Raw genomic sequence first — 11,000 nt, 5'->3', positions numbered from 1 at the left:
AACCTCCGTGGCACCGGGTCAGTGAAAGGCCGGGCACTGGCCGCGGCAGGCTTCTGCTTCGGAGTTGTGGCTTGGCTGTTGGGCTAGCTTGTGGCCATTGCCTGAGCCACGAGGCGGGCTCCTCTGGTCATTTTCCAGCGCGGATGGCGTGCAAACTGCCTTCTGGTTACCCCCTGGAAGCGGGGCTTCAGATCCAGACAGCCCCGCTGAAGCCTTTCTTCCGGGGAAGACTGCAAGGCCGGTGTGAAGCTGCCCAGGTCTCACACTGGGCGACCACCGCCCCTTGCAGGGCCCTGAGAGGCATCTGGGCAACCTGGCCCACAGAGGGGTGCTGCAGGGCCCCCCTTAAGGTGTGGCATCCCCTAGAAGCTTCCTGGCCTCCCTCTTTCCTCACCTCCTGGCACCAGGCAAGGCCTCTGATCCTCTGCCCCAAAGAAGCCTCTCAGGGATTCAGCTGCCTACAGGTGGAAAAGGACCCGCACTGGTAGAATTTGCTGCCCCCCCTCAGCAACACCTCTCTTGCCACCAACGCAAGGCGGGCAGGTGGTGCCGTCCTAATTTATGGTGTACACTGAAGACGGGAATGGAGGATTCCCCAGCCTCGTCCCCCTCCCCACCCCTCCCCCGAACACCACAGCAGGGGCCGGGGCTGGGAGTGGAGGTGGCTGGACCTGTCATGACGTGGCGAGTGTCTTGCCCGGTTGCCCTCAGAAGGAGGGAAGTTGCCGTCAACTGCCTGTTGGGCTCCTCTGAGGCCTCGCTTTAGCAGCAAAAGCCTAAGGGAGCCGAACGCTGGCGTAGTGCTATTCCAGAAGCGCCCTGATCCCCAGGAGCAAAGAGAGTTGCCCACGAAGCAGCAGAGGGAGCTCTCTCTGTCTCCTGCTTCACCAGGCGGATCCCCGAGCGCCACCGCTGATCCGCTGCCCTCAGAAGCCTGCAGGCACGGCGAGAGAGAGCCCCATCTGAAAGAGGCAGGACTCTCTTGGGGCCCAGCCAGAATGGTCCTGAGGACGGCGCCCAGCCACCGGAGGGGCAGGGGAATGCCTGCATGGGCCTGGGCAGACCGGCGGGAGCTGGGGTGGTCCCGGTTCCCAGGAACCACCAAAGTGGGTCAGCAGCTGAGTGCTTGAGGAAGCGTGCCACCGGGCACTGAGCAGGAAAACTTCTTTGCGTCTGGTGCTGGGGCGGGGATCCGATGGCGGAGCATAACCTCATGAGGCCCCGGGCTGCCGCAGCATGCCTGCGCTGCGACTTCGCGCAGGTGAGGAAAGGCTGTGGCCGCAGCAGTGGCCGCGTTCCGGGGCAGCTGGAGAGCCACAGCTCCTCTTTGAGGATGACCCTCCCAGAGTACTGCCCGCCGTGGTCCACTTTCACAGACACACTCGCTCCCTCGTGGATGGATCCCAAGAGTTGTTTTCTCGGCTTTCTCCTCCCCAGCAAGGACTCGGGCAGGAGGAGCTACACCCTGGACCCCTCTGGAGATCGATACTACTGCTGGCTGGTTCTCATGGGGCCTCCCATCCTCTACAACTGGGTCATCCTTATCTGCAGGTGAGGGGACTGGAGGGGCCACCGCAATGTGCGATGCACAAAGTGACTCGCAAACTGCGTCAGAAAGTCAGCGCAGGGGAAGGAGGCCGGCTGAGCCAACGTCGTGCGTTTCTTGAGCCAGTAAGTGAGAGCCAGAACAAGAGGCTGCGCAAGAGCCCGGCTGCCTCACAGAGAAGATGTGGCCTGCCGGGGCAGGTGGACCCTTGCCTGAGAGGCCACCCCAAGGGGGCAGAACAGGAGAAAGGCCTCTGGGGGAGAAGGAAGCCGCAGAGGGCAGCCTGGCCGGGGACGGAGCGTGGTGGCTGCCCGGTTCCCTGCCCTGGTTCAGGAGCTGGGCCGGAGCAGATGCTGCAGGGCCCTCACGTGCCTCCTGTCCTCCTCAGGTTCTGCTTTCCTGAACTGCAGCAGAGGTACCTGCTGCTCTGGCTGGCCCTGGACTACCTCTGCGACCTGCTCTACCTGATGGATATTGTGGTGCATTTCTATACCGGTTAGTCATCTCATCCTGACCTGCAGAAAGAGGTCCCACCGGGTGGCGGGACCTGCCCGCTTGGGGATGCTGGACAGGCTGGGGAGGGAAGGGAGCCCCTCCAGAGGGAGGAAAGCTTGGAGGGCCTGTCCCATCCCCACCACCTGCTCCTGCCCCACAGCCTCTGCAAGGACCCAGCACAGGAGGGCGTGCAATGCAGGCGGGGTGGGGCGGGGCAGCGGGGCCCTGGAGCAGAGATCTCCCCGTCCTGCTACCGCGTCTGTGGAGTGCTATCTCTCGTCGTCCCTTGTCTCCCCACAAAGTGGGCTGGGCCTCCTCCACCCTCCCTTCTCAAAGATCCTGCAAGCGCATTTGGCAGCTCTGAGCACGTTCAGGTCCCCCAGCCAAGCATAGAGTTGCCAGTGGGTGCAACCAACAGCGCTCAGCACCCCTGTGCAGACCTTCACAGTAAATGCACGGAGATCTTTGGAAGCCCTGGCTGGCGGGATTCCAGGGCTCCTGGGCCAGCTGAAACTCATGTGTCACACACCTGAGAAGCTGGGTTGTGATTCCTCCCCCTGAAGCAATTGTAAATACCCCCAGACTCGGCACTGAGCCCCCTGGATGCCAGAAGTGAGGAGTGTGGCGTAGAACAGGGTCAGCAGCGAAATCTCTATGGGGAGACACCGGCCTTGGAGGAAGGCAGGATCTGCCTTGGGCCCCGAGGGGGAAGCAGTTCTTGGAAGGGGTCTCCTTTGAAAAGTAGCCAGACCAGCAGCTGACGCAGCAGGGAGTGGGCAATGGGGACTATTTGTTTGCTAAATGTATAAGGCCACCCAACTCAAACAAGGGGAGTCTTGGGAGACTACCCTCTCCCTCGCTCTCCTCTGAGCCAGGGAGAGAAACACCTCTTGCTAGACTTCCTGACTCTGAAGGGAAGACTCAGCCACAGCGTTTGGAAAGCTTCAGAATTTTTGCATGGATTTATGCGTTACAACCAGTCTGTTTTGCACAGGAACACTGAGCACTTTTGGCTGCATGTGTTGACAGCCCTCAAGACTCTGGGAGATCTGCATCCAAAATGAATCCAAACACACACTCAGAAGTTACAAAAGCAATCCCCCGCGCCCACCCCGCGCTCCTCCCCAAGAGCTTCTTAGATCTCACCTGCTTTGCAAAATGTCAGCCAGGAGAGGGCTCCCTTCAGCAGGCAAGGTGTTCGGAAATGTTTGATTGAATTTAGAGGTCGCTCAGCTCCAGCAGCAATGGGACATAAGAAAGGGATGTAAAGCCAGCACAAAAAGAACCACACGTGTCCAGAAAACATACAAAATAACCAGCATCTCCCCCCACCCCCAACTCGAGAGGCTCAACAGCCACCCCAGCTCCAGGCCCGGCAGAACAGATAGGTCTTCATGGACTCTCGGGAGTGTGAGAGCCACAGGGATCTCTGGTGGGATGATGTTCCAGAGGACAGGCACCACAACAGAGGAGGGCGCTTCCTGGGTCCCGATAGGTGACACTGTTCAAAGGGACCAGGTTGAATTGGATCCCAGATCCCAACAGTGAAGGGACCTCGCCACACCCTTGCTGCTGAACCTCTCCCCTCCCGTCAGCCATCAGACCACTGCACTGTGAGCCAGTTGTAGCTCTGGGTCATCCTGGGGAGCAGCCCTGCCTGAAGCGTCTCACGGGAGCCTACCCATGAGATTATAGCGGCATGAAACACTTTGCCAGGGCACAAAAGGCCCGCAGCTAGCGTGCCCGCCAAAGCTGAGCCTCTCGACCACGGCTGACACAGCAGGAGGTGTGAGACCAGGAGGCCCCAGGGCACACTTGGGCTCTTTGCGGGAGTGGCCCCCACTCGCAGCAACCTGGCGATTGGAACCGATTGCCCGCAAGCAGGAGGTCTTCCTGGTGAGGTTTAATCTGCGTCCCCAGCACAATGCAGAGTTCAGTGTCGTCGGCTTCCTGATGATACCTCACCCCAAACTGACAGATGATCTTTCCAGCAGTTTTGTGCAGATCCTACAGAGCCTGGGGAAGGGGGCCTCCCAGCACCCCTCACCTGACCGCTCTTCCCCCACATCCGCTGACTGGAACCGCCCACTATGGAAGGAGCAGAACACTGCCCCACAGTGCCTCCCCTCCCAGCGACTGTGGGACCCTGACCCTCCGAGTGGGCCCAACAGGATACCATCACTGATGGCGTTGTTCTGCACCATCACAAGGGACTGGGCGCGGTGGCCCCCCAACACAGGCCTTCAGCCAGGGGACCGAGGCAGTTTCTGTCCCATGACTTCCCTTTTGACTGGAAGGGGTCCAGCTTTTCCATTTCCTTTAGCTGAAGTCCCACCACCTTCTCCAGAATCCTGCCCCCAAAGGATGGATCAGAAGTTGGGGAGAGTTCTCCAGTCTGGCTAGGTCAAGAGAGGTCTCCTTCAAGGCAGGCGGTGACTCTACCTTCCTCAGAGGGAGTGATCACCCCCCCAGTCCAGCCACACACACACAGCTGCCCAGAGGAGTCAGCAGGGTCCAACCCACAGGTGGTGGGGCTCCCTGTGCATTTCCTTGGTTTCTCCAAGCTCAAAGCAATCTCGACAAATGCTGTCCAGCTGCAGAATAGATTGCTCAGTGGCCTTCCGTGCCCTGAAAGAAAGACCACCTAGCTCTTCTGAGGAGCGCTTCAAGCGTTAGCAGACACCTGTCTGCTCTACCACCACCACAGTCCATTGACTGTGGAGAGGAGCAATTTAAGCCGGGTCTTGCCGCAGAGTGGCTTACTCCAGCTGGTAGGAGCTGGCCAAAGGCCCCTTGGCCAAGCACCTCTCCTCCTCCTCAAGCTGATGGTCCCCTGTTCTTCCGCCAGGCTTCCTGGAAGAAGGTTTCCTCATTCAAGACCACTCCCAGATCTCTCGGCGGTACCGACGGTCCTCTACCTTCCTGTGGGATCTCCTCTCTGTGCTGCCCACAGACCTTCTCTACCTGCATGTGGGGCTGGGCATGCCCGCAGTCCGAGCCAATCGCTTGTTACGGAGCCCCCGGATGTTTGAGGCCTTTGACCGGATCGAAACCCGTACAGCACACCCCAACTCCTTTCGCATCTCCAAACTGATGCTGTATGTCTTCATCACCATCCACTGGAACAGCTGCATTTACTTTGCGCTGTCTGACTTGGTTGGCTTCGGGACAGACGAGTGGGTCTACCCCAATAGCAGCTTGCCCGGATTTGACCGGCTCCTTCGCCAGTATCTCTACAGTTTCTACTTCTCCACGCTCATCCTGACCACAGTGGGTGACACCCCCATGCCCCAACGTGAAGAGGAATACCTCTTCATGGCCATCGACTTCCTTCTTGCTGTCATGGGCTTCGCCACCATCATGGGCAGCATGACTTCAGTCATCTCCAACATGAATCATGCCGATGCAGCCTTCTACCCCAACTACGACCTGGTGAAGGGCTACCTGCACACGCACCGGGTCAGCCAGAGGCTCCAGCACCGGGTGGTTGATTGGCAGCAGCATCTGCAGATGAATAAGAAGATGACGAATGAGCTGCAGATCCTCCAGCACCTCCCGGAACGCCTGCGAGCCGAGGTGGCCGTCAGTGTCCACTTGCCCACCCTTCGCAAAGTCCAGATCTTCCAGAATTGTGAGCAGAGCCTGCTGGAGGAGCTGGTGCTAAAGCTGAAGCCCCAGGTCTACAGCCCGGGCGAGTACGTCTGCAGGAAGGGCGACATTGGTCGGGAGATGTATTTCATCCGCGAAGGGCAGCTAGCCGTGGTGGCTGACGATGGTGTGACCCAGTACGCCGTGCTGGGAGAGGGGCTGTACTTTGGAGAGATTAGCATCATCAGCATCAAAGGTGAGGGGAGGGGGAGGGGAGGGGAGGGGAGGGGAGGGAGGAGGCCCCCAGGGTACCACTTGAGCTGCAGAGGAGCAGGGTGGCAGACTCCCCTGCTCAGAATTCCAGGGTTCCTTCCTTTGGAGGTTGAAGGTCGTGCCTGTTGCATCTCCCTCTTCACATTCATCGAGAGGTCAGGGGACCACATGCTGCTGCTTGTTGACTAGATTGGGAGCCACCCGTTGGGGACGTGACAGTTGAGAATCAGGGAGATGACCCCGAGGGAAATACGCAAGAGCCATTCCGTAAGCAGAGAGGGCTGGAGCACTCTGTGAGTCCTCGGAAACCAGATAATATTCAGAAGCAGCTCAGACAGACACCTCCCTGATTCGCTGGGGTAGGCAAAGCACTAGTTATTATTGACTATCTCGAAGTATAGTTCTAGTCTCCCTGTGGAGTCTGTTGCCTGATCTGGTCTACCTTGAAGGGCTGACAATGAACCCCCAAGGTAGGCCAGACGTGAGAAACAGCGCTGACCTCCGTTCCAGGTTTGTGGGGAGAAATGCAAGGTCTGTGGAGGTGGACCAGTTCCAGGTCTGCGTATGGCCAGCCAGAAGACTGGCGGAAGGGTCATCCCCAGGGGACGTGGCTCAGGCCTTGAGGGGGATACTCACAATCCTCTGAACCACAGCAGCTAAACTAACTAAACAAATCAAAGTGTGTTGGGTAAACTAGGTCATTGAGCTGGGTTAACTAGGGCTGTGCAGATCTGTGAGGAGCCCTTTGGTGAGGATTTGAGAGAAGCGTCCCGTGGTTTCAGCTGCAGTCTTTAGCACATGCAGAAGCCTCTTCCAGCCACTCACAGCCCCCCTTCCCACCCACCACAGGGAACAAGTCCGGGAACCGCCGCACAGCCAACATCAAAAGCATCGGCTACTCGGACCTCTTCTGCCTGTCCAAGGAGGACCTGAAGGAGGTGCTGGCCGAGTTCCCCAACGCCAAGGCGATGATGGAGGCCAAGGGCCGGGAGATCCTGCTCAAGATGGGCAAGCTGGACATCAACGCCGAGGCGGCTGAGATCGCCCAGCAGCAGGAGGAGGAGCGGCGAACGGCAGCCCTGGAAGAAGGGCTGGACGCCCTGCAGACGAAGCTGGCCCGGGTCCTGGCAGGGCTGGAGTCCAGCGCCTTCAAGATGGCCCTGCGCCTGGAGCGCCTGGAGTGGCAGTTGCGGGACTGGGGCGAGGGGGAGGGGCGGTTGGAGGGCACGGAGGAGGGGGTCGAGCCTTAGTTGTCCCCCAGCTCCCCTTCACCAGCAGACCTGTGGGGCGGCAGCTTCTGCTTGCCCAGGGCCTGCCAGTTGGGGGAGGCTTTTTTAGGGAAGCAGTCTTCCTAGGCCTGGGGTCTTCCACGTCAGACTGAGTGGGGAGGAAGAGAGGCTGGCTGGAAAGGAATGGAACCCACAGCAACACGCCCCGTCGGGGGAGGGTCCTGACCCAGCAACCACTAGCTTTCCGCATGCGGGGAGGAGAATTCCCCACCATGCCCCCAGCCTCTGCCCTGTGCTGCTGAGCAAGGCTGTGCCAGAGCACTCCCGGGCCCAGCAGCCCCTCCCTCCCTCTCTCCCTGCTCTTCCTGAGTGCGGGAGACGGAGGGCGCAAGGCCCGGGCTTTCGGGGAGGGGCAGCTGACCAAGAGACGGACTCCTAGGAAGTGAATGGCCCCCCAAGGGGGGGCCAGAAGCAGCTGTTCCTCCTGCCTGCTGGGAGGGGGTGCCACTAGTAGAGCAAAGGAGCCCCTTGAGCAGGCCTGCTGCGGGTTGTGGTGGTTCAGAGCGAGAGGAGTCCTCGGGATGGGGCTCTGCTGGGGCTGCCAGCCGCCCTCCCGAGCACCACCCGCGAGCCCCCTCGGGGGGGGGAGGCGGGAAGAGGGGAAGCCAGGTGGGCTTCAATCCCGCTCTGGGTCCTGGAGGGAGGGAGGAGGGCAGGGTTTGCGGGGCGGGTGCCAGCTCCGGGAAGTTTGGGGAGGAGGGGAAGGCCAGAAGCAGCTGCTCACCCAGCAGGGCGGGATTAAAGGTTTGGGCGGGTGGATAGAGCAGCAGACAGATATTGGCACTGCACACCACGGACAGCAATACGCCACACCGTAATCCTCGGTCTAAAACACGGCGTCATTCTTCACCTAAGGCAAATGATTACATTTGAGGTGGCTGCTTTTCGCCCGGCCTGCAAGGGACTTCCTGGCTTCCCCTTAAGGCTCCTTTCCAGGCCCCGATCCGGCCGCAGCTCCTGGCTTCCCCGTGGAGGGAGCGCCTGCCTCTGCGGGAGGACAGATGGCTCTCTCCTTGGCAAAAGCTGAGCTACTTGTCATGCTGGCAGCAACGGGGGCTCTTATGGGGTGGGGGTGGTCCTGGGGGAGTCAAGGGGCCGAGGCCTGGCGGGGGGCTGGGCGAGAAGCAGGGAGGGAGCTGGCTCGCGGCCCAGTTTGGCCCAGTCCCGGCTGAGGGCTGAGGCTTCCGCCCGGCAGCCAGCCTGCCCCTCACGCCCTGCCCCTCCAGGCAGCCGGATGCGAGGGGCTCCAGCAGAGCTGTGGCGGACTCACGTAATGCAAGGCTTGGGAGGCGCCTCAGAGGCCAACCAGTCCAACCTCACACACGGGGCGACATTCCCGACGAAGGCCCTCCAGCCCTCTTCACAGGGGAGTCTGCCACCGTCGGGGTGGTTGGGTCCACCAGGAAACAGATCAGTTGCCTTGCAATTTGCGCCCACGGTTTGCTCGCTTGACCAACTGGCCGTAGGGGAGCCCCCAGCCACGCCACATGTCCCAGGCCCCTGGGCGCCTTCACTGCTCTACCTTCCTGTGGGTCTGGGCAGAGCGAGAGCAGTGTTGGGCACTGCCCGCCTGCCCTGTGCTCAGCTGCCCTCAGGAGCCCTGGCCACGCGAGGGTGTGGATGGCCTGCTGGGCCACGTGCCAAGACAGAGAACCCTTGGGCTCTGCTGCTCTCTGGAGCTCACTCACTGCTGCTGCTGCTTCAGAGGAGGGGGGGGGTCTCCCTGGCAGTGGCTTCCCCAGCTTCCACTTTGCGTTCAGCAAGCGCATGGGTGGCCGCAGAGGTCTGCCATGCTGCAGGCTCCAACATGAAGCAGAAGCAGAAAAGGTGAAGCTTCAGGTGGGTGGGTGGAAAATTCCCCCTGTTGTGAGCTCGCAGGTGCTGGGAAGTTAAGGGCTTTTGAGCGCCTGCCCCCCACCCCCGGCCTCTGGCCTCTAGTCTTGGGAACGCGCTTGGTACGTGTGGCCCTCCATCCGGATGCTCCTGGCGTGCGTCTCCAGTTTGTTGTTCCTTGCTTTCTTACCGCAAGTCACCCAGAGTCCTCTGGAGCCAAGGACCCTCTAAATTGTACAAATAAACGAATGTGTAATTCGTGATTTTGGCCGGGGACAGCGTCGGCCACCTGCAATAAAACTGAATTGTTAAGATGAAATGTCCCCTCCGGAATCCTGTCCTCCGGCTGACGGCTCCTGGAAGTTGATGCTTCTGCAGACAGAAGGCAAGCTGTCCTGGCGAGGCCCCCCGGCCTTTCCCTCCCTTGCCTGTTTACGCAGAGTCGGGGAGGTGACCTTGACAGGGATGCGCTCGCGCCGTTGCCAAGCAGCGAGGGTGAAACGTGTCTCTGCCTCCGGAACACCCGGATAGCATTAGGAAGCAGCTCCGACAGACCCCCCCATGCATGGGAGGCGGAGGGGAGGCGTGGCGTGGCGTGGCGTGGCGTGGCCAGGTTGCAAACTCCTGCTATGGCAGCCAGTCTCAACCGCAATAGTTTTAGCCTTCCTGGGGAGCAGATTTCTTGGTCTGGTCTGCCTTGTGGGGCTGACGGTTTTGTGTGTTCTCTTTGGTTTGCTTACGAGCCCGCAGGGTGCCCCCCCGTTAGGTTAGGGCTAAAGGGAGCCGCGAATGAATTCAAGAGGCGGCAGCGTCGTCAGGAGCTCTCTTGATCTCCCCGGCTTCCTCTGGGTCCACACAGACCCAGAGCTCTCAGGCGCTCACACCTCGCAACAGCCGTTCCCCACAGCTGCGCCTCCAGCTGCAGAAACGCTGCGGGTTCAGCCAAGCACCCCCTTCCCACCAGAGCAGCAGGTGGGCAGCCGTAGGTCGTGCTGAGGGGAAGGAGTCACCCGGCATTGGGAAGGGTCGGGGCTCCTCTCCCCATAAAATAAAACTGCAAGGAACACAAGGCCGCCTCCTTTTCCGTTCTTTTGAAGACGATCTTCCACCCAGGGAGTCTAAGGCCGCTGGAGCCACAGCAGCCCGCACCCGCCACTCTGGCGGAGTCCAAGCGCCCGCGTGCCGTTCTTCTCTTGCGGCCACGGGCCCTTTCCTGCTGCGGAGGGCGCGGGCACCGCCCCTGCAACGCGCAGGGGGCTTGATTCCTCCGCAGTCTTTGCTGGACCCCTCCGGTGGGCTCTGTGCTGCCCCCACGGAGGGTCCGCCACAGCCTCTCGGTGTTTGCAGCCAGAGCCTGCTCCCTGCCTCCGTCCCGCCTCCCTGACAGGACATGGCTCATCGGCCGTTAAGCCGGCTTATCGAAATTGGCTCGATGACGATGCGATGCCAGCCACCGCAGTCATAAAACTCACAAGGCTGGCATCGTGAGCAGATCTGGGGAGCAGCTCCTAGCGGAGGAAATGCGTCCCCTGGCAATCTGCCCCAGAGGAAAGAAGATGGTGAGCCCCTGGGGTTTCGTGGGCCGGAGGTGCCTCCTTGCGAGGGGGAGGTGGGGGAGGCAGAGCCAGAGGGGCCGCCATGCAATCATGCAACAGTGCCACGGAGTCCACCAATCCACGGGATGACCAGAGAGAAGCGCGGGATTGTGGGCTTCCGCGGCACACAGAATTTGCTACAAGGCCCAACGCAAAACTCCCCTTGTGGATTTCGCCCTCTTTTATTAAGAAGGCATGTCAAACAAGCCGCATTTTTTTCAGTTTTCATAACCTGCCTTCACAAACCCCCCAGAAGCCACATCTTCCTTTCTTCCTCCCTCCCTCCCTCCCTCCCCCCCCGAAAACCGCTGCTCTCGTGTTGTTCACAGCAAACTCATTTTGTACTAAACAGATTGGAAGCGCAGGGTTGGCTTAATGCGG

At 60.4% G+C, this 11,000-nt stretch overlaps 1 protein-coding gene across 1 annotated transcript; it reads left to right on the top strand.

Annotated features, from left to right (window-relative positions):
* Positions 1-1,195: 1,195 nt before the first annotated feature.
* CNGA4 (cyclic nucleotide gated channel subunit alpha 4) lies at positions 1,196-7,152 on the top strand. The gene is made up of 5 exons (XM_007443151.1): positions 1,196-1,347; positions 1,438-1,551; positions 1,935-2,041; positions 4,890-5,885; positions 6,752-7,152. Exons 1-5 carry the CDS (start codon positions 1,196-1,198, stop codon positions 7,150-7,152), a joined length of 1,770 nt encoding a protein of 589 aa, XP_007443213.1.
* Positions 7,153-11,000: the final 3,848 nt, after the last annotated feature.

The sequence above is a fragment of the Python bivittatus genome, unplaced genomic scaffold (genome assembly GCF_059951505.1).
Source record: "Python bivittatus isolate LINGU-HERP-01145 unplaced genomic scaffold, Pbiv_v1 ctg000340_np1212, whole genome shotgun sequence".
NCBI classification, from domain to species: Eukaryota; Metazoa; Chordata; class Lepidosauria; order Squamata; family Pythonidae; genus Python; species Python bivittatus.
Note: the sequence above shows the minus strand (reverse complement) of the source record. Positions and strands in the feature narration are given on the sequence as shown.

Bases quoted from the DNA above. Each gene is read 5' to 3' on its own strand.
- CNGA4 (XM_007443151.1), top strand. From the start codon at position 1,196: ATGGCGGAGCATAACCTCATGAGGCCCCGGGCTGCCGCAGCATGCCTG. The intron at 1,348-1,437 runs GTACTGCCCGCC...TCTCCTCCCCAG, and splicing joins TTGAGGATGACCCTCCCAGA to CAAGGACTCGGGCAGGAGGA. The intron at 5,886-6,751 runs GTGAGGGGAGGG...CACCCACCACAG, and splicing joins TAGCATCATCAGCATCAAAG to GGAACAAGTCCGGGAACCGC.